The 24,778-nt window shown below is 33.4% G+C and overlaps 1 protein-coding gene across 1 annotated transcript in view; it reads right to left on the bottom strand.

Moving 5' to 3' along the window:
- The window catches only part of LOC106717447 (tyrosine-protein phosphatase non-receptor type 9-like), a 46,811-nt gene that overhangs the window by 18,957 nt on the left and 3,076 nt on the right, over positions 1 to 24,778 (bottom strand). The window contains exons 2-4 of the mRNA XM_045682746.1: positions 21,080 to 21,301; positions 20,345 to 20,434; positions 19,038 to 19,178 (exon numbers count right to left, since the gene is read on the bottom strand). Coding sequence (XP_045538702.1) covers positions 19,038 to 19,178; positions 20,345 to 20,434; positions 21,080 to 21,301 — 453 coding nt within the window. The remainder of the gene's footprint in view (positions 1 to 19,037; positions 19,179 to 20,344; positions 20,435 to 21,079; positions 21,302 to 24,778) is intronic.

Here is a 24,778-nt window from a genome sequence, read left to right on the forward strand (position 1 = left end):
GTAATATAACGAATTTTAGTTAGAAAAAAACATTGCTGGCAACTTCACCCGCTATGATTCATCCCACGCACCTTAATGGCCGGGTACAAACGACCTGTTCGCTATTGATCTGCCTATTTTTAGATAATATTTAGCTTCTTACTTTTCTTAACGAACGGCATCTTTCAACAAAACAACTTCTAAATGTCTAATTACGAAGAGAGAATTAAAATTTTGAACCTTTTATACAATAAATATTCTCTATTTATCGTCGATTCAGTTTTTTTTTAAATTACTTTTTCGAATACTTCATCCAAGATTAGAAAACTAGGATACTGTAAAGCGATGCTCACAGTGATGAGCGTCTTTTATATGGTTTATAGAGCAAGAGCCCTTCAGTTGCTGTCGACATTCTGTTTGTCGAAGACACCGCACCGACACTGCGACATCTTTTGTGCCTTTGCCTTTTAAATAAAGACTCGTAATTTCGTTTAATTTAAAAATACAATAACATTTCGTTTGAAAACGTCGTGTATACACTGCTAGACTAAATTCAGAGCAACTCGTATAGATGCCAACTACTCCGCACAAATCACAAATAGCTTCGACCTTTTCCTTTTTTAAATGTCAATGCTTACTATTTATAAAGTAACATTTCTACCTGACTTACGCAACTATGGATATCATCCGTAATTATTTCTAACTCCTTTTACCACGATTAACCCCAATCTATATATATAAAAGAAAGTCGTGTTAGTTACACTATTTATAACTAAAGAACGGCTGAATCGATTTGACTGAAAATTGGTGTGCAGGTAGCTTAGAACCAGGAAACGGACATATCATAATTTTTACCCCGTTTTCTATTTTTTATTCCGCGCGGACGGAGTCGCGGGTAAAAGCTAGTTATAAATAATTTTTCAATACTATTCATATACTTGATTGATTATAATGAAAATTCTTGGAATCTGTAGTATTTTTCATATGTAAAATAATCTAATAATTAAATAATCATAAAAAGAAAAACGATACCCGCATCATAATATGTACAAAGATGTCCCACAAAGGCTACGATGAGTTAAAAGGGGTCTTGGTAAAACAAAGAGCCGTAGCTCGCAGCCAGTGAACTGTAAAACTATTTGCGGCTGTTGGGATAGCTTTTCGCACATACTCTACATTTACCACTACATTCCTAGAAAATTTAAAGCCTAATGTCTGGGCAGTCAAATTCTAAAATTAAAATCCTTAGCTAAAAAATTGTCTTATATTTATTTCCTAAATTGTAAACAAATGCAGTAATTTTGGTAAAAATTAAAGACAATCTTATTTTAGCCCCGTGATACTACTAAAAATGATGGTAGCGAACGGAAAAACAATATACTGTTTACTCTACTGGTTGTTAGCCATTGCGTAGCCAAATACAATAAAAACTACCTATAATATTCAAAAGTAAAGAAAAACAAGAGGGAGGGGAAAATTTATGACTACATAAAATAAAATATGAGAGAATAAAACCTGTACTAGGTCACCAGAAATTCATAATAATATTAGCGTCAGTGTTTGGACGGTTAACAAGTATACCTAGTGTTAGGCTACAGCATCTATTTTATTTTACGTGCTCGAGGTGTGATACTCCGCTGGTATTGTATCTTTGTGCATAAATTACGTATGTTAAATAATACATTGAATAAATAATGAAACTTCCGACACTGCATAAACTATGTGCATGTAAATCTCTGTATTTCAGATACAGCTTCCCTATCTATATGTCTAATAACAGCCGTCGCATATTCTATAGCCATAAAAATTAACATTTAAAAAGTATGTATTTGTTGATAATTTATAGGATTATCTAGAAAAAATCATAAGTTTACCAAAAACCACGCACTTCTGATATTATAAAGATTTGTTTGATTGCTTGCTTTGATTAGGCTAAAATAACTAATAGAAATAATAAATAATTGTTCGCTATTAAAGACAATGCGGGTAGGTTAATATAGTATGTCAAATAGCAGACAAAAGGGCACGAGGAGAATTGAGCGTATAAATTGCAGAGCAGTGGCAAGGGGGTAATGGGCGTAAAACGAAACCCCGACGCCCAATAAGTCGTCCGTGCGAAAATTATTGACTTGCGCTACCCTGCCTGGATATTATATCGTCAACACAAGACAAAAATTTATGAAAATTAAATCAAGTGTTCTTACAGTATATATGTTCTGCAGGCAAAATAATGTGCGTGCTTTAAGTTACCGCGATAGGCGCTTTTTTTAGACTTATACGTTTGACTTTAACAATCCTTTTACCTTTTTTTTTAACCGGAGATCGAATGGAATACAATAATAAAAAGATGCCTATTTGCAAGCAACATGAATTCATAGCACTCATATATGAGGTGGACACGTTTAAGACATTTCGAAAGGGGGTCAAATCACACAGCAATCACATAGCAGAATAAAATAAAGTGAATTTTAATTTGAACGTGGCAAATCATAATATGCGACATAACAATACAAGCAAAGTACGTCGTAAACGCGAACGCTTCTATCGGCAGCACGTCGATAACGTATTTGAATTACAAATGCCGTGACGTCACAACTGAACCCACGGTAACCTGTATCTGTTTTCGAATGAAACCCATTATGGATATGCAAATACTGGATATTAATTTATTAATGAACTGTTATTTACATTTCACACGCCACCTAAATAGGGCATTATACTCAAATTTAATTATATTAGAATTTGTTAAATAATGAACGAAACTAGCTTTCATAGTTGTTTGGTGTATGACTCAATATTAGAAACAAAATATTATGCTGATATAATCAAAACTAACATAACCTGTTTTTGAACTATTTCAATAGTTGAATGTGCAAAAATCCTCTCAATAGAATCACCCGTAATTAAAATATACGCCAATTCAGTGGGACAATGGTGAGAGGAACACAATAGGATTGTCCTATTTATCGAGTGAATTTCGCTATACAACGTTGCTTTTCATCAGCTGCTGCGGCACAATATGGGTTAGGCGGTCATATGACGTTGCTATAACGAAAATATATTACAACATTTACCTTCGCAATACAATATTGTATTTTGTAAAAATTCTAACATAAAGTTAAGTACACTATTCGCGGGGTTTACGTTCCGTTCCGTTTCCGTTCGTAAATTGACCGCGATCGAGGTACCCGCGTATATGGATCCGCAATTTGTACTACTGTGACGTTCAGAGTTTTCGAAAAAAAAAAGTGACGTCAAGATAGCATGAAGGTACTTAATTTTGCAACCCCGGGTTACTAACAACATGAATTTACGAGTATGCATGATCTTAAGGAATACTAAATATTCAAACTTTATCGATGCGTAAAATCTAAGATGTTCTTTATCAGTGTCAAATATAAATTACGATCAAAGTTAAATGTCATTACTGCGAAATTAAGAAAACCTCGAAGCGTGAAAACACTGTGTCGCCGCAAACTTATTACCCCAGATATTTTAGAATAGACGCGACCCAATTAGTTAATTGCTGTCTGACTCGGTTAACTATAGTAATTTTAAATACTTGGGGCTTTAGCCTAATTATGATAGAAATCAACCATCACCAGACAATTATAATTTTAATTATGCTTGTGGTATAAATGACCGTAATCTATGTTTTGCCCCTAGGATAAACTCCTAAGCCTTTTCCTTAAATTTCAACTATGGTGTTCTACACAAAGTAATAATATCAAGAAAGTGCATAGTCACTATTTCGTTATCACTCGTAATAGTATCGCATACTAGTTGCATAATAGGGATGCCACTCACGTCAAATTGTCACACCGTACCGAGTTATTTGCGTCGCCACTCAATTGTATGCAGCAGTTGCCCCAATGTAAACTATTGTACAGTTGGTAAAAAAAGAACGTACGCGCAGCTGTCAGTGAACATCTGCCAGGTGGGTCGGATATGTGGGTATCGCTTTCTATTTTTGATTTTTTGATTACGATTTATTCTACACCGATTGTATACATAATTTACAAATCTACTTACCCTCTTGTAAACAAAAATATAAAAAAATTAATGTGTCAACGTAGTAAATAGATATCTTTATTAGTACTCATAATTTAAACACCACTAAAACAAATAATTTTAGTACACTCCTAGAAATCGGCCTTGTCCAATGTCTCCCAGAGTACGAAGTTCGTTTGAGGTTTTTGTGAGTTACATTTATGGAAGATTAGTGTAACATTAACAACATTTCAAACGGAAATAACAATGCTGTTAGCATTACGTGATACTTCAACACAGAAGCGGTTCGTTTAACCTATATATAGGTTTACAACAACTGGGCCACCCGCCAAATAAACGCGGTAAAAATGTATCCCACAAAGGAATGGGTACACCTTTCTCAGCCAAATTACGTCCCTAGCGTTTTGTTTAGCATTAAACCGCAAGCACTGCTCTAGTGCAAAGCAATTCACCTCTGTAAAGCTCTTTTAACTTTGTCAAATTTGTCCTAAACTTTACGGACGTGAGGTAAGTCGAGAAAGTTTGTAAATTTGATAATGTTTTTCTCTTATCTCTAAGTGCATAAACATTGAAAACTAACAAAGCTAAACACAATTGCTATATCGGCGATCAAACTTAAATTGTTTTTTATATAAATTAAAAAGAAAAGTAAAACATTTGTTCACCGATATCAAGTATATGCATTTATCTGTAAATGATTTTGCTGTTCTATATATTAATCAGTCAAATACCCCATAGAATTAACTAGTAAATTATGTAGAACGGTTGTCGGGGCGTTAATTGATTACGTCATAAATTGGTTTTGCGGATATTGAACGTCGCTGTTAACACAAACACATGTCAATAGTTACGACATCACAAGATGTATTACATCCTTGGAAGTTAAATTATCTCGAAAATATATTCAATCCTTTTTCTTTACATTATTACTTAGAAGCTTCCGCTAGCTACGGTGTAATATAAGAAGAAATATAAAATACATTGGTAACAAACTTGATCTTACATAAATTCCTACGTAGACTATCCATACCAATTCCTATATTCTGTTGTTGATTACCGAAAAATAATCTATGCTTTAGGGGTAAAATGTATCAGTCGGAACGACCAAATATAAATAACGATACTTGATGCCGTCTCCTTTGGGGTCGAAAAAGTGACAGTACCAATGTGTATTAGAGTTTAATTCCCATTAGTTAATCTGCATAACTGAGGTTGAATAATCAACGTACATTCAGTGTAAGGACATCATTTTTCAAAGGGAATGAAAAAGATAACTATATTTTATGGTTTACATAATAATCATTCGAACAAAGTCCGTCCAGACTTGCTATTGATTAATAAAAAAGCATGGCATCAACAATTGTTTACTATTGCAATTATTAATTGAGACGTTCGTAGCTCGTGTGGATAATAATAGATCAATGGCATATGTATATCGTGATTCAAAGTTGTATGTTGCGACTCAGCGTTAACTAACAATCATAGACAGTTAGGTTTAATTCTTAGATATGGCATCTATTGTTTTTCTAAGAACGAGAATATTATGAATGATAGCATTAATAAAATTGAGTATAAAATGACAATAAGAGTTATTATTGAAGGCAGCGATATACAAGCGCAAAGGACCTCAAAATCATCAGAATTCTTTCTTATAAATTTTAAAGTTAACTGTTTTAAACTGCAACATACAAAATTACATTACATGCTTTTAGAGATCAAATTCTAAGTGTGGCAATACGTGTGCTAAACAAAAAGGCTTTAGGAATTTGTCAATAATTTGTTTTTCTTTGTTTTTATCTAGCTTTAGTGAAATTATAACACGTGCAATTTAAATACGTCAAAACTGTGCGCCTGTGGTGAATGTCGATGGCTGCACGTACGTGACCGGAAGAGGCCGGAGGTGACGTCATAACGACCTTCTCCCGCCGGATGTTAATCATCCCGACGTAGACGATGTCTCGCGAACCTAGCCAGTGATTGATGAAACTATAATATTGCATACCGGGAGTAATAGTTTTAACTGTAACGTAAAAAAGTACCTACGCTCATACAAAACATTCATCTCCATACAACCGATACTTATACTTGTAAATGTGTTCTACGCTCCAAAAAGAAATACCCTAAAGAAAATTAATCAGACATAAAGCTTCCTACCAACAACAATTACTTTCGTTACAAATCATTGGATTGGAATGTATTCTGATTAAAGTAAATAGCAAGAAAAAAATAATCTTGTCAAGTAAAGTATCAAACATGATTGAGTGATTCCATCAGTTTGTTTAAATTTACTTTGTAAAATATTTTACCTACAAACTTCATCGTTTTAGGAATTCGCTTAACTTTGAAAAGACTTGGAAATCTTTGCTACAGATTTAAAACTTTTCGCTACGGTAACAATGTTATGATACTGAACGAACAAAAAGAAAGTTTTAATTTGTGGGATTTGCCAAATCCATCATACAATGTTTAAACATAAATCTAAAATGTTTTCAAAAATTAAAAAAAACGAACGTTTCCACTGCCTAGGAATGTTGAAGACGTGTTGCCGTTTGTCTTATTTTTCTCAGTAACTGAGATAACCATATATTTATGTGTGAGTTTCTGCAATGGAAACTCATGTAAAATTAAATTTGAAAACGTGTACAGAACTCATCGTACATCTGGAGTGTGTACAAAATCGATATGTTTGCTGATCGACTTGCAAATAGTATGTTCGTACACTTCATCAATATAAAACGTTCTACATAAAAAATGTGATCGTAACATGCATATAGCATGTACTACGACACTACTATAAAGTGAACAAATAAAAGTTTTCATTGTACTAACATTTTAAGAATAAATAATAATTGTAAATTCTTTTTATGCTTTAAAAACACATCCATTTAGGATTCATCTGAGAAAATGTGACAGTGATAAATTAAATGGTGACCAGAACCCTAAACTTATTTTATCATCGCAGGAAGAAGTGACATACATTTCACTCTACTAAGTCGGTACTGTTTGCGATTTTACCTTGAAATACATACATAATTAGGTTCTAAAATCTACGAAACGTATTTTGACATTGTAAAATTACGTTACGCTAACGCTACGTTTTTGTGAGGAATTTACAATCTTACATGAATATAAAACTAGCCATCGATTCGATCTTTACTTAAAAGCTTTCACTGCTATAGTAACAGGCAATATGACGCGAGTGGCAATACGAGATCTAAATGGAAATCCTTTTATCAGTAAGACGTTAAATGGACCTAGAGTACTTTTACCTGCTATATTTTAGTTGTCACTATTGACACCTTAAGGTAAACCTCATCACCAAGCAACCAAGGACATCATCATCATACTTTGTCTATCCACTGCTAGATATAAGCCATCCTCAGTACCTTCCAAAATATGCGGACCTGCGGTTTCAGCATCCAACGACTTCCCGCCGTCCGCACTAAATCGTCAGTTTACCTGGAGGGAGGGCGCCCCACGTTTCAGATCCCCAAGATAATCCGTAATTAGAATTATTTATTAATCAGAAAAATTGAATGCCGCACTGAGAAATCTACATTAAACGATGTTAATTCAACAAGTTGAACACTATTTGTGACCAGTAGTAATCCTAAATTTTATTTTTTGTCAATAAAACTTTATAAAATGAATAAAAAAATAGTCTTTTATTTACACTTTTACATTACGTACATGCAATGAAGAACTTATTACGAACACCGCAAACCATAGAAAAGCCCTTACTTCTATTACTTGCAATGAAATGAGCCGGGTTGTAATACAAGAACTTGAGTTTCTCTTAGCTTTTATTTCATTAATTTAATTAGACGTAATGAAAGAAGTAGCAAGTAATTTAATTCACGAGTGCCTTTTACTATATTAAAATTAATGAACCCATACACTTTATTACCGTTAAATAAGACTGAAAAATTTTATTTCGACTCCATAACTATCCAGTAAGTGTAAAATAGTGTGAAAAGAAAAACACATTTATATAAAATGAATATGCTGTATTTACGCCGGCAAATATACGCATATATTCTATTTTTCTGGTACCTATTAGGTTAAACGTCACCTTATAAGCCTTAAAATTCTAAGCACTTTGCTTTAACTGCTACCATAATCAGGTGTATATGGTACCATAATTATGTACATAGCGCTTAAATTAATATATAAACAGCTGAACAACTATGTATTTGTCCGGTGTCGGCACCGACTACTTTCGAGCCCATCGAGGGCCCTTCATCAAAGTGAGAAGGTCTGATAGCCGTTCATTATGATAATATCTCATGAAAGTTAAATAATTGAGATTTTGAATTGATTTAATCCAACATAAACAAGAAAACAACAAGCTTGTTATAAAACATATATTCTACATTACAAAAATAATACGCAAATGTCACCAAACTAAATAAAGTTCAAATCTAACACAACCTATTAAAACACAATAAAAATTCCATTCAAAAAGAATAAAACTATCAACATATCGATACTTTATATGCAAACAGGTTGGCAAAACGACTAGTATAAAAAAAAACAACAACAAATACAATTCAAACGCAATAAGCTGTAACAGCGCTGCGCACTGGTGCCCAGATGAGTCAGTCGAGACGAGATGGCACGCCACGTGACCGTCAAGGTGATACGCCAGATAAACAAATCCAACAAATTTACACCAAGTGTGTGACCTTGTGGTGCAGTGGTTTCAATGCATAATTTGTACACGGCAGGTCCTGAGTTCAAGTGTCAATTACGAAAAGGTTCTCATAAATATTTGTGATAGACCCTTTGTACATCAACGAATCAAGGATAACAAAGTCACTTCATATTAATTACGACGTAATATAAAATATTTTTTTAAGTGCTATCCACTAACAACATGGTATATTATCATGTCACAAATAAATTTCAAGGTAAAAAACAATAGATAATATCTTAGAACAGATAAACAAGGAAAAAACATACGGCAAAGAATTTCCCGACAATGTATTAACACATCGTATCTAGAATTAGTAGTTCATTTATCAAAACAAAAACATCGCTAAACATGAAGGAAATATAATTATTTAAATTAATTCAGTACTTTACTTTCATTGATAAAACTTGAAATTAACATATTTTCCTTATTGTTATTTAATGACGTCTTTAAAAACACCGACAAAAAACCGGATGTTTACGGCAACTTATGAACTCGTGTAAAAAAATGATGAACGAATTATACTTTATTTCGGAAAAAACAGCACAATATACAAGTCTTTTCTTTACCGTGGGCGTTGAAATCAATAATACGTGCTCTTGCTTTTGAGGCAGAAAAAAAAACTATATTCTTATATACTTATACCTATATAAGAATATAGTATTTTTTCTGCCTCCAAAACCATCAATTCATTGCGCAATTATGCCTGCGATGAAATTGGAGTCGATATCATTATTTGTTATTGAACGATACGGAAGAAAAATATACTTTTTATCAGCAAAATTTGTTTAAAAATATGAATAGATTACCTATATTTTACAGTAACGATGCAAGTAACAGTTGCGATAGCAAACTTTATTCAATGCTTTTATCAATTACCACGATTTATGAAAACTAATAGTAATAATTAAAATGTAACTTCTTCACTAAATATCAGTGTTTTACAATTTTCTCCAGAAAATAATAGTTGTTTCTAGTTTTTTGAAAAGATAAAAAATAGTAAAGACATCAAATATTATTAGTTTTTCTCAGTGATTTAATAACGTTAGTAGGTCGACAAAGCTCTGGTCAGCTTGTGGTTTACAGCTGTGAGCTCGACCTTGGCCTTGGGTCTACACCCACTCGAACAGCGCTATCGATCTAATTTATTTTTGCAAGAACGATTCTTGAAATACTGCATGAGTAAGCTGTTCTGCGAAAATTATACCGCAGTTTGTATATAAGCAAAGTATATAAGTCGTTATATGTAACAGTACATGTAGTAACATTTCACTGGAAACATAAAGTAAAGGAATCGCCTACGCAAATCATATTAGTTGGATAGATAAGTTTATTTGCTTTTCATTATTTTACTGCAGTGTTTTGAGAAAGTACGGTAGAAAATAAGTATAGATAAGAGAAGTTATGTATAGATGTACAGATGAAGAAGAAGAGATATTATGTATAGATTTTTCACACTAAATCCACAGTAAAAGGATAAATTGCGTCAGTTAAGAATGATACTTCCTCTTCGTAATCGGTGAATTGAAATCATAATAAAGTTTTATACCAACATATCAAAAACCTGTCAGTTTCACTTGTACATCAACCATCACGACATGTAACAGCTAATTCGCTATTCGATAGCAACACAATGACACGTAGAACGCGATTTTGTGGCCTCGTTACATGAGTAGAAATACTACAGTTCCACTTACATAAAAGAAAACTAATTGTAACTGAAAATTATGATTGCACAATAATAGAAGTAAATTGTATTGTATTGTAAATAAATAAATAAATAATAATAATAATAATTACGTAAGAGTAAAAGAACATATAGTTTTGCCACACTTGGTAAGTATCTTCGTCTTTCCTTCATCAATGGATTCCATCAGTCAACGCACGTAGCACTGCGTATAGCCTGCTATTTACGGACTGTGTATTGTGAAAGCGTTTCATTTCTTGGATCAGCCGAAAGCCAAACAATTATCGTTGCCAATGTTGGCAACACTGAATGTATCAGCGGATGTGACGTCACAAACAAAAGCCGCAACACACTCGAGGTTTATAAGTATTGATATGAATGAAAGGAGCTCTCTGGTGTCAACAATTTACTTCTAGAATTGATTTGTGACCAAAGTTTCTTATTTAAATATGGCTTTATGTATCAACGAAATACGTTTCTGTACATGGGAACAGACATAGAATACAATCACGCATTATATTGATTCCTTTAGTAAGTAGTTTATTAAACTTACAAGTAGTAAGAACCGAAAGTAGATTAAATATTTGCATCAGGAAATTAAAATTTCCACAAATAATTTTGCGACAAATGCTTTTGAAAATTTTCAGTTAGGCTTTGAAATAATTTTCATACATCGAAATTGTGAAAATTAAATTTGCTTTGTGCGAAGCAAATTTAATTTTCTGTAACCAAAAGCCCGTAGCGCAGTTGCCAGTATTCATAGCTACGCGTTTGTAAGAATAAAGTAATACATTTTTTTCAATAGATTTAAAGTTATACATTTCCATTTCACTTCTAAATTTAAAAACTCGACAAAAAATCAACGAATAAAAACAAATTTTTCTAACCGGAACAAACAGTAAAAACCAGAAATACAACACAATGTGTTGAATATTTTCAAAAATGTTTATCCGCAATGCCGTCACAGACAACTAGGACAATACTGAAATTGCTCTTCCTCTATGCAGCATCTTGCAATTTAACATGCCCTCGATGAAAATCTGGGTTATTTGCTTTATCTACAAGGAATTGGAACGACCTTTAAACTTTCCGCACTTTAAATCTAAATGGATTCAAAAGAAATAAAAGTAACAAGTAATTCAGACCTTGTTGAATATACGTTTTATTGAAAGCAAAAGTATCAAATAATCGAATACAAATTTGTAATTAAAACTATTTATCTATCCGATAAAAGCAGTAAGATTAAACACTTATCTAATGAGATTCCCGCAGTACTAAAGTGGTAATTGCGATTCACAATTCAATCAAGTGCGCCATTGACATACTGCGCGCCGTAGCTGCGCATCTATGTGAAAAAACTTCACACTTATTTAGACATGACTCGATACCTGGATATCTAATAAGGAGTGAAACCATCAGTAGTCGAGCGGAATGAGGTCGAATACAGTTAATTTTCCACGCCTCGCTTGTGTATCCCGTAACCTATTGATCATCCTACATATCTTCCCTAAGCAAACAACATCGCATATGTCATTTTTATCAACTTTACAGGGGAAAAAGCTTATTAATATAATTTCTTAATACGCTATTTAGCCGTTAAGAAATAATTATTTCTTTAGTTTTTTTCGTTTGACTCTATTTTAACTTTTTTACTATATTTCTTTACCTTCCAATTATCATGTGATCAATGGTTAGACGCGGAATGAGGAGCTCTATCTAATGGCATTTTAAAGTGAAAACCGCAAATTTTTTACTTGAGCGATGTTGTAAGCTAAGGGACGATATCTATTCAATTTTATAAAAATCACTGTACATTTATTACTGACAAAACCACAGCAAATATTCAGATAGAACTTTGATAGGTTGTTCAGTGGACGTAAGAAAGCAATATGAGTTACCTACTCTATTATTATTGAGACACGTCATTTCATATAGCTTTTAAATAATACGAGATACATATAGTGAAAGCTAATTGGAGACATTTTTTCGAGAACTGTATGTGTTTCGGTTTCGTAGTATAATCCACCGCCCACTCCTCGTCCAAACATACATACGACATACAATATTACAAAGAATTCTCATGGCGCCACCGATCAAACTCATGATTAATATTCATATTGAGTGGCAACATTGCTTCAATTTCGTATTTAAAAAAAAACATGTTTCCATTTAACTTTATTATACGACAAGTTTTAATAACAGAGATATATTCCTATGAACATTGAGGTCATTTAAAGTTTTAGAACACTTATTTACTAAAAGAAAGATAGATAAGGGATAACGGTTATAGAGGTTGGTAGAACTAAAATCAAAGTATACAAACTACAATGAGAAATCAAGACCTATGTCAGTTCCGTTCAAATTAAACATTAAATTTACCTACCTATACTCTGGCCGTCGTCTCATGTCTCAATTCGAGCCTATCTAAAGTGTAGTGGTGACTAGGCCCTAGTCTACCACGCCTAGTGCGGATTAGTGAACTTCACACACATCCATGAATTTCTTTTCAGATATGTGTAGGTAGCATTATGATATTTTATTTTAGCCTTTCTTTTAAGCATTTCTAAAAATAAAGATTGTGTAGGTGGTAAAATCGATATAATTATCCGTGAATACTAAAGTCGTGCAAGTTTTCTGTATCTGAAGTTATTTGAATTAAGGCGGGGGTTGAACGAGGCCGCCTACGCATTATTACGCATCAATGAACCGATCTCATCGATTAATTGGCAATATACCCGTGCTGATTGCTTACTACATAATAAAACGGGACATTGTTTGACCGCAATACTTGTTCTATTATCCGACTACATATAATATTCTAATTATTTTTTTTATATAAAAGAGTAAAAACATCCACGTGATCATCGACGTTCTTTTTAAGGCATAACTATAAAACATTTTCAGTATTATTGATTTCCTTTATAAATATATACGATCATTATTTCATATTGAGGTGTAATGAACACCGTGTACGATTGTTTGATAAATAATCATACAATCGTACAGAACACGCGCCGTTAGCATTACATTATGAGAACAAATATTTGCAAAACAGTGATCTTTGAGATAGCAAGTTATTCGCTAGTTCGTTAGTTTATCGCAATTATTTGGTCGCAAAGACCGTCGACAGCGGAGGGAGTTCGGCATCGGCATGTGGAAGGGACCGACTGCGTCTGGCATTGAACTCTGTAGGGTGTCTGTTGCCACCCCAATTTTACCGTCGCCCTTCTACAGACTATTTACGACAATCTATGTACTTTCTAACTTTGTACGTATATGTTATAGCCGTGCAAAAAAATAACATTTAATTGAAAGGATCGCTTATAAAATGGCACATTTTATATCTTTTCGATCCAACCTCGTTATTTATGTAAACAGAGGAACGTAAATCTTTTAAAGGTGGCCACTTTTTAGTTATTTTCATTGCAAAGTTTTGTATTGTGAAAATTCTTTAGTTAGCTGGATTTGGTATTGACAAACATGTTTTTACGGGTTTGTTTTTGGTGTATGAATTCAAGAAACATTATCAAAGGTAATGTGGTATCAAAGGTAAAGGTAAAGTTGTAAAGGAAATACAAAAATCAGTGTTGAGTCATTTAATTTCTTTATAGTCGCAATATAAAGTCGGTAGGCGAGAAATATTAAAACTTGTTTGTATCGCGATGTTTTAGCACTTGACCGAGACCGATTACGAATACAGCCTACTACATCTAGTTATGTAACTCGGTGATTAACTGTTGAAATCCTGTCAGGGTCGACGCAGTAGGCGTTTGGCGTTATGGCGTACAACTGCGTAATCTTATTACCAAAGATACACAATCATTCACATGTTATCAATAACAATTACAATACAAATTGTATACGAAAACTTCTACGACTATTTGTATGAATGATTTACAAACACAAACTTTGTATAACTTGAGAAAGTTTCCAATTTTCTTGTGGCAATCGATGGGGGATCCCTAAGTCCAGTAGTGGACGAACTCAGGCTGATGATGATGATTATCTTGAAGTTATTTATATCATAATTGGACGTAAAAACGAACTAGATATGATATGATGAAGATAGGAATGTGTAAATTATTTTTTTAAATGTGTTCTTTTAAAAATTCACTTGATGATACATTCAATGTAGGACAATCATGGATAACAAGGTTACGAGTTTCTTAGAAATGTGTGTAGATTAGATTAGAATTAGGTCGACGTGTGTATTTATAAATCATATAGTTACACTTTAGTTTTGTATACTTCGTATTAAGATACGTTGATTGTTTAACATCCAAGCTATGCTATTTAATGTGCAGCATGTGAACAACAATTTAGAACCTATAAATTGCTATCCTCTTAGTAATAAAATTGTTGTATATAAACACGAGGAGCTCAAATAAAACTTGGAACAAAACATATGAAAACTTAAAATGAATACGTATGTTTCGTGCAAACATGAATATCATCAATAAATCACAAATATTTACCTTCCAGAAGTATTTTATTACACCGCAGTGGGATAAGCGGTGATGCCTATTGATCCAGGGAACGAGACCAAAAAGTCTCGGGCAAGCTGACCAACAGACCCTTACTATTCTAACACCGGCACAACACTAGGCGATGACGCCGACACTAAAATTTAACCACACTTCCACTCGCAACAATACGCTCCAATGCGAATTATAAATGTTATCGGTTTAGCTCGTCTTCCGTTCGATAAGATACGTATAATTCGGTACACGTTTACGCGTGTAATAACGTTTCACGAGACACGTCTGACCCGCGCGATGTCCACAGCTCGAGTGACGTAGGTGGGTCGGGCGCTGTCGGGCTACGCATCCGCCCGCCACCCGCTACGGGAAAACGAACGCTACGTACGAATTTTCCATCCTATAAATATCGTGAATCAGAAAAAGTAATAGCTCAATGAAAATGAAATTAACAATTGTACTGCGCATTTACATGTAAAAGAAAACGAAGCTATCACGCAATTACGATCTTATAGTAATTATATGCATATATGATAGGGCATCGAAACTCGGTTCAATTTTGAAAACCCGGGTTTTCGGGTCTAAGAGTATCAAAACCCGGGTAGACCGGTTTTTTCGAGCATTTCGATCTTCCCATTGTAATTTTTAAAATACACTAATCTGCGTTTATATATCGATTTCCTACAATGAATACAAAATATAAAGGAAAATATAATGTCAATTTCTCGCAGGTTTTGGTCTGGCGCTGGCAAATTTTCAAGAGGTATATAGGTATAGGTATATAAGAGGTATATATATAATTTTTTTTGGTTGTGCGTTTAATCAGATTAACAATTTCGTTTAGCCTTTCATCACCTGTTACGGCCGATAAAAAACAGTTTTATCTTCATTTTGAATGTTCTCAAAATATTTACCCGGATTAGTCAAGTACTGTAGTGTTGCTGCTTGAGTTAGTCTTCTTTTTGCGTATCGTTTGCTCAATGCAGTTGCCATTTTGTGACTTAGTGGTCATGGTCATTTCATCCATTTTCTTCAAAGCAAATTTTAGGGAAATCAGCTGTAAGTAAAGTTGCATCGCGTCGATATAGCGCCTCGACGACAGTTTTAATAACATCCAATATTTTATGGATCTCATCTATATTTCTCCAGTCATCATTAGTAAATGCAATGTCTGTTTTTAAAGCAATTAAAGCTTTTCTAATAGATATTTTCAATTTCAGAAACCGACCTAACATGGCAGAAATGCTACTCCAGCGCGTTTTCCCATCTAATAGCAGGGAGTACTCCTGTCTAAATCAGCTCTGGCATGTTTTTGAAGGACGTCATCGTTTTTTGTCGATTTTTTGAAGATTTTTACCACTATTCGTACTTTTGATAGCAGTTCGTTGTATCTAAAATATGGTGAACTGAAAGACCCCATAAACGTGGATTCATTATTAAATTCAACGCCATCCTCGTCATTGTCTGTAGAATTTGTGTCGTCGTTAAATTCTACAGTTCGCAGTCTTTGAGCCAATACTGATGAAGGTAAATTTTCATCCTCGTCAAGTTCGGCAAGCTGAGCGACGTTTTCCTCGAAGCCGGTGGGACATTGTGTTTGTACATTACATCCACAATTGCCAGCTGAACGGCATGAGCGATGCATAGCTGATGGTATGACTTAAGGGACTTCCCTAATGCAACCACCCCCATATTCGTCCAACTTGGCCTAAATCAATTGTACGCACGAGGCTGCATTCAAGGACCTGTGAATTCGTATGAGACCTAGATTTCGAAAACTGCTATCCCTTGCAAAATTTGGTGAATGTAAAGTGAGCCCTATATAAGTTCTATTTTTATTAGATGTCCATTCATCGAATGATATCGCACAATTGATAGGAACGTAGCAACGAAGCTACGTTTTACGTAATAATTAATAATTTATCAAAGCGTATTTTTATTCCATTTACTTATTATCGCATTCGAAGTGGCTTAAACTTAATAAATTACAAAAACAAAAGTATTAAAAAAAAACCCGATAAACCCGAGTTTTGATAATCAAACCCGGGTTTTTTTGTAATCCTCAGAACCGGGAAAAACCGGGTTTTTTCGGTCCGGGTATACCCGGTCTCGATGCCCTAATATATGATGACCTAAGACGTTGTTATTCACGTGCCGTTGTTTAATCGCCTCAGCACTTTGTTTACTATGACATAATAATACAATACAAAACTTAATAAATAAACGGATGAATAATGAAGTAGACACTTAACGTATAAGACAAACGTATGTATCATGTTAAGAAATGAAAAAGGCTGGGTTGCTTAACCCGGGCATGTGGTGTGCGTGCATCGAGTGGTGCGGATCTCCAATCAATGGACATACTTTTAGGAGGCCGGATTTTTGCATTCGGGCATACAATGTGATTAAGACGACCATAAACAATGTTAATAATTATGTCAATTAAAATTCAATTTAGCGATAACATATTTGTTTACAATTTAAAGTACTCTTCGTTTGTGTGGTCAAACCTTATCGCTTTATCCAATGACCGTCTGATTTCAAATGAGAAAGGATTTGTTCATGTGAGGTCTCTCATAAAATACTGTATCGCTCGACTGCGTTTCGTCTTTTGAACCCAATTTAACCTGACCTTTCAAGGTTGTTTGTCAGATTTAAACTTAGCTCGTAAACATCGCAGTTTTAAAATTAGCTAAAAAAAATAACCAATTCAATTATTCGGTAGAATTCTGGTTACATTCAACTTTGTTATTTTTTGTATAGTTATTATTCATATTTATCTACATATATTCAATATGTAGAAGACCTTTAATAAACAAAATAATAAACCATTTTCGTATTTTTTAGATTAAAACTATATGAGAAACATCTAAAAACGATACATTCAAATTGAAACTATTTCCAAACAGTTTAAATGTCGTAAGTAAATATAACGTTTGAATGGTTCAATCTCGGGTATTCTTTGTTTACTGCACAAAGCGTTAAATCCTAATCGGATTAACTCAAAGCCGAACGCTGCTTATAACGGCTTTGTTCATAACCAAATTGTTTCTATATTTGTAAATGCATGAACTATACAAGACCATAGATAGATATTTAACTAGTTGTTACACGCGACATCACGCGGATTCGTTTTTTATATTAAAAAAATTTAATCATTTGATTTCGCTAATATTGAATGAAATTTTGCCTAAAATATGCAAAAAAAAATGTAAATTGTATATATTTCAAACTTTATATTATAGACACACCGGCGGAATACTGTGTATTGTGGAAGGCATTAGGGATGGCCTATGCCTAGCAGTGGCTAGATAAAGGTTGATCATGATGATGAATCCCTTTACGCTATATAACCGATCGATCCATTATTTTAATACCTAAAAGTAGCTATATTTATTTCAACCAAAGATCACATTCTCTTTGCTCACAAAAAGCTATTTGTACCGTCGACATTAGAAAATGCTATCTTACTTCTAACTAATATTATAAATGCGAATGTTTAGATGGATGGATAGATGTTTGTTTGAAGGTATCTCCAAAACCTCTCAAAGGATCTCTATGAAATTTGGCATAGATGTAGAGCACAGTCTAGAAGAACACATAGGCTACTAATTAAGTTTTTTATTCCTTGCGGACAGAGTCGCGGGCGACAACTAGTATAACAATATAATTCATTTAGTTAAGCATCACTTTTGTCAATGGCCACCAAACTAACTTGGGACTTTGTTTTCAATGAGGGCTGCCAAGTACTCACCGACCTAAATTTCGCGTAACATTCAAATTTAATAGTACCATTATTTTATTAGAGCTCGATAAAAACTAATCTACTTTATTCTTTTAATTATTCAAAACGAAAAGACTAGTTATTAGTTTATTTATAGTTAATTAACATTTGAAATTTTAATTTCATTGTTAACTTGTTAGCAAAATATAACTTTGGTATTTTAAAAATAATTTTGCAATTAGTATTATCAAAATAAAGATTTATTATGATTTAGAATTCAGCTCGCATCGCCGAGGATAATTTTAATGAAAATACATAACAAATTATTAACGAATGTAAAATTAATAAAATTTGTTATATGTAAAATATCCAACAAATCAAACATTATCGCAAATTAAAAATCTAAAAGTTGATTAGTAAACTTACAAACACAAAGTTTAAATTTACAAACAACAATAAACTTACCTTAAGCATGGTGAGTATCTTCTGTGAGAGTTCGTAGTCAAAGTTGGTATACTTGGAGTCTGTCATGTCGTAGATAAAGACCAGGCCAGCGCGCTGTGTCTCCAGAGATTGTAACGCCACGTCCAACTGGTACACTACACCCTGGACAACGTACATTCACTATAATTACCCCACTCATAGTGGGTTTCTGAGACCATAATCGTTTAAAAACATATTGTTTCTGTTTTGTCAAATATAATGACAGAGATATCGATATGTTTTATACAGATTTTGGTCTTAAAAACCCACAGTCAAAGACGTAAACTATTAAGAGTATCTTTTAGTATAGACTAACTTTGGCTCGCGACTCCGTCCGCACATATTTAAAAAAGGAAACTTGATAAAAAGTATTCCATGTCTGTCTCCTGGTTCTAAGGTACCTTCCTACCAAATGTCAACCAAATTGGTTCAGCTGTTCTTTTATATTTATATTTAATGATCTTTAAAAACACTAAGAAACTTTAATATAGAATTAAAATGTCTGAATGTGGAAAAAAGTACAAAAGTCAACTTGCTACAACGCCATCTATTGGCGAGTCCAACAACATTAGAATAAAAAAATAATATGGTTGTAAAACACATAAACATTAGAGCATACATTCTATGAGTTTAAAAAACTCTCTATTATTGTTTAAAAATTAAAACTTAAAAATTTAGTATTTTAAAACTAATTGATGAATAAAGCATTAACGTCCGTAAGCGGATTTTCAACGTGATCTTATTACGGTAAAAGATAAATGAATTAACGCGTCAACACAACCTCAATGAGAGCGGAGTTTATTAAATGAAGTTATTAAGCTCTCAGCATTTCATCATCACGCCACCGCGTACACATCATTAAGTTATCGATAAATCATTATGAATTTCGCTAATAGCCAAAAACAGTCTTTTTTTAGATTTTAAAGAATACAAAACCTTCTCTAGTGTCCGCAGAACACCCTACCTAAGTGTCATCACATTCTGTACAGTGGTTTAGCAACACATAAAGCACATATATTGTTCATTCAATAATCTATTTTTTATATCATAAGATGGCAAACGAGCTAGCCACTACCTGAATTCGCCAAAATAGCGACATCCGTAATTTCAGCATTGCCTACCTTTAATCGACGGAGGAGAGGACGCAAGAGAATATTTCCCTATTCATACATTCCTTCTTCCGTCAAATCCACATCCCCTTCCCATTCTTTCTTAATAAGAAAAGAATGGGAAGGGAAAGAGGACTAAAATTAGGCCTCCATCCATTCACATTTCACACGTAGTCATACCTGCAACGTTGTCTGATGTGTGGTCTGTGTGGGAAAGTGCTTGTTGGCTGTGAACACAGCTATCGCCGCGCCAGTCGCATCACGGGTAGGCTGCGAACAATAAAACACACCAATTTTATTCCTAATACTTTCTTGATTTTAAAGAACTCATATCTGGCAAAATATAATATGTACTTGTTTCTACCAAGTGGAAATTAAATTAATAATTAGTTAATTAATTAACGAAATCCGTTAGTCTCATAAATAAATTCTGGATCAATGGTATCGATAGTAATGCTTTAGTTCATTTAAATCTGAATTAATTAAGACGAGGTAAAAAGTTATCCCAAAGTGTAACGATAGGGAGCAAAACAAATTAATTATGAACGACCAACTCACCGGATTTATTTTATTCCGCGACAAAATGAAAAGTTGCAAAAAGTTTGACCCAAATACGACGGCTGATTCAATTCAATATCGTGTTAAAAAATGTGAAATATTTTTTACCTTACCTTTACCTTCTGACTTCAGTCGTATTATTAAAATCAAATAAAACTGTATAAATAAGTAAGACTTTAGCATATTAAAAACTGGTTGTAAAGGTCAATGAACCTGCGACTTTTTATATGACAGAAGTATAATTATTTCACCCCCGAGTCATACATAAGTAGATCCTAGATGTACTTCATCTACATCAGGATGATTCAAACTAAGCAAGAGACAAATGTTAATCAAAATTAAGCCTAAACAACATACCAATATAGTAAATTTTCCAGTGGCAAGTTCCGATTTAAGGGGATCTTCGAAGGGCTCAAACTTGGTGAGACCTTCTCGACGTCGAGTTGCCTCGTGCTGTCGCCAGAGGGCGTGTGCGCGAGCCACATCGAACTTACGCGCCAAAAGGAACTTGATCGCGGTAGCTCGGGACACGCAGCTCGCGCCCGCCTCACTTAGGGCGTCCAGAAACGCCTTTGTGGCCTGGAATAGATACATTATTAAATGTAAAATAGTCCTTTTTAGAATAGACGTGTTAAAGTTCTCCAAGCATACAGATAAATGAGATAAAGTCCTATCCCAATACTTGTTTTACAGCCCTAAAATCGGTACACTTATAATAATACAAAAGTATGGTTAGTTAGATTAATTTTGATACCATATTATGTATACAAAAAAAAATAATTGGTATTTCTGGTACATCAATTTATAACATCCGCTGTTTTATCATTATTTCGTCTAGTGTTTGTAACAGTAAACCAGTATTACAACGAAATAGAGTAACATATACAAAACATATTATATACAGGTATAGAGTGGTATTATTTGAATCAGCACGTTGGAATGCCATATGATAACGGCGCATAATGAGTCTCCAAGTATCGCATCAGATTACAAAAAGCAGGTTAGACAATAATACATATAACTACTACGACTGGATAATTCTTGTATAAATAAATAAACTTGATATAGTGAGTAAAAGTTTTATAAAAACACACTTCTAAAATTAGTAGTATAAGGGACCGACATAGTTTCGTCTTTGAAGATACACAGATAATGTGTACAGTGAGTGGGTCTAGCACGAATATTTTTAACAATCGTCATCGACAAAATTTGTGCAGCGTTGTGCAAATATCATCAAAAATCTCATATTATTTTTACATAATTGACGTTGACGATACGAAGACGATTGTCACAAATATACTAGTCTCACTAGTATTTCGAAACTGAAAACCCCAGAAAATCGAAAACAACTATACACAGTTAATGTTACCGTTAATTTAACAATCGTATTACTTCACATCGATGAATATAAAACAATATTTCGCCAGTGCATTTAAAAATTACCGACAGATTGCGTTGCGCAAAAATATGCACATATATGCTAACCACGGATATAAATTTTTAAATAGTATTACGAGGATTATTAGATATTATATTATCATTATATATTTAATTACGAGGTTTTGTTACAAATATATATATTGAATTATTCGTAGATCTTATGATTAAATTAATATTATTGACATTGATAAGGAAGGAAAAGTTAACAATCAGGTATTTGTACATGATCCCCTAAGGGCGAAAAGGCAAAGCTTTAAGATAAGTTGTTTTTATTGTACGATTATAATGAATTGTTAAATAGAAACTTTACTTCCCAATTTATTCAATCCCTTATTTTCTGTACATACTCTCTTTGCTTCCAAAGCAATTACCGATTACCAATGTTTAGGTGATTTTATTCTTTGAGTGTTGTCTTCATCCTTAAAATAATACGAAAAAAAGTACCCGTAAAATGATCAAGAATTTCCGAATGACAGCATTCTTCATCTTCCAGTCGATTTTCGGTACGTTGGTGGCCATAGACACTGCTAACTTTTGATTGATTTAAAAATTTTACAGTCACAGATTTCACCAGTCGGTCACACTTTCATTTCATCACACCAAGACAAAGTTCCTAAACGAATCGGTATATCGAATGTCAATTACTTCTACCGTTCACTTGTGCTTTAAAGAACAAATTATAAAGTATTACAACAAAACTTAAAAGCTCTCACGGTCGCGGTCGTATTAAAAATCCCCATTAAAACTAACAAAAGTTTCGAGATTACCCTACAAAAGTTAGGCTACGTTGTCAACATTGCAAAATCAATACCAATTTCCCAGAAATATTTGTAATATCCCAGATATTAGTACGTTGTAGACCACTGGGCAAAAAACAATTTAAGACGTAATAATTTTTTTTTTTAGATTTTATTCATTTCGATCGTCTGATGCCATTATATTTTAATCGAATGAGTAATTCCAAGGCTGAATGCATTAATGTGAAAATATGCAAATCATGTATAAAAACAAAAAATTACGTTTTTAATTCCATTATTTATTCACGACCAGACCCATGTTTGTGTATAAGTATTAGGTAAGCTAGAATACAATACATTCTTGTCTCGTCGCTAAGAGGTTATCCAGGAACAAAAACCATCGAAATTTAAAAGGGATGCCGGGAAAACCGAGAACAATACATTTGACTCGCAAAGTAGTACCAGTCAGAATGTACCTATGTACAATATAGACTTGTACAGGCTGTTCCATTATTCTTCGCATGAGCGCACAAGAGTAACACATACTTGTCATACGATTTGACTAATACTTTCTTCAATTATACCAACTTAAAGCATGTTAAGATAATGGTTCTTGCAATACAATATAATACATTTTTTTGATTGTACATAAATTAACAGGTTATAAAAATAAAAGTTATACATGTACATTTAAACGTCGGATTCGAACCCACAACCTACAATAAAATGGATTTTATTTTACGTATCTTATTTAGTTTTATCAATCTGTGTATTCACTTTGCAAGGGCATAGAGCGCGTGTTGGGGCGCGGACGTTTAATTCTTCCAGGATGTGTTTCCGGTACGGCGTCGTTTACGTGTATTAAAGCGCACACAGACGTATCAGAATTACTACAAACGATACACGTGCGTATACGTCATCACCAAATTGTAAAACGATGTTAATTTGTAAACTAAAACATTACGATTTCAACTTATGCATTTAATTATGCTATTTATATAAGTAATTAAAGACCGTGGTTATAAGAGTTGAAGAATAAATGATTGTTTTAATCTAAGTACGTGCTATATTAACGATATCTACCGTTAGAGATCGTAATCAGATACTTTAAACTAAATTAGATTAACTTAGTTGTTCTTAGACATTAGTTTGACCACGCTGTATATACCATATAATATTTTGAATTATCGAAATCTTTACCATATCACATAATATAATGTAATAAATAAAAATTAGATCAACATTGGAACATTTTTTTATCACATTTATTTACACGCACTAACGTCACTAAATTCACAGAAAAGTTAACTTATTTTTAATATAAGATTTTAAAAAAATTGCATTATTAGGAGGCACACAGACGATCGCGCGCTTGCGACACTAAATCAGAACTGTCCTATAGATCAACGCGATATAAAGGTAAAAATTACGCTTGAAAGCGTGCAATCGTCTTTATGTAAATTTAATGTAATTTATCATTTTTTTCATTAATTTTTATTCATTCACACACAAACTCATACAGTGAGAGCAGCGATAAGGTTATTTTAACTATAGCTAACATTTTATTTTTTTGTATACAAAGGAGCAAATAAGCAGCGCAAAACTTGAGGAACTACAGACGAGTTGCCGGCGTTTAAGGGAGGTGTATGCTCTTTTCTTTAAGGACTCTAAGCCTACTCTAAATGGACAGAATATTCCACAAAACCGATGGACAAGAAAAAGTCTGCAATACATACATGCTATTAGGATCTAATCATGCAATCTTTGAGACGTATATTAGAGTGAATGGAGAATAGAATTGCAAATTACATTGTAAGGTTAAACCAACTCGGTCTGGGAGTTAACATTGATATGTACAAAGAAAATTGTAGTGTCATTG

Source organism: Papilio machaon, chromosome 20 (assembly GCF_912999745.1).
Source record: "Papilio machaon chromosome 20, ilPapMach1.1, whole genome shotgun sequence".
Lineage (NCBI taxonomy): Eukaryota > Metazoa > Arthropoda > Insecta > Lepidoptera > Papilionidae > Papilio > Papilio machaon.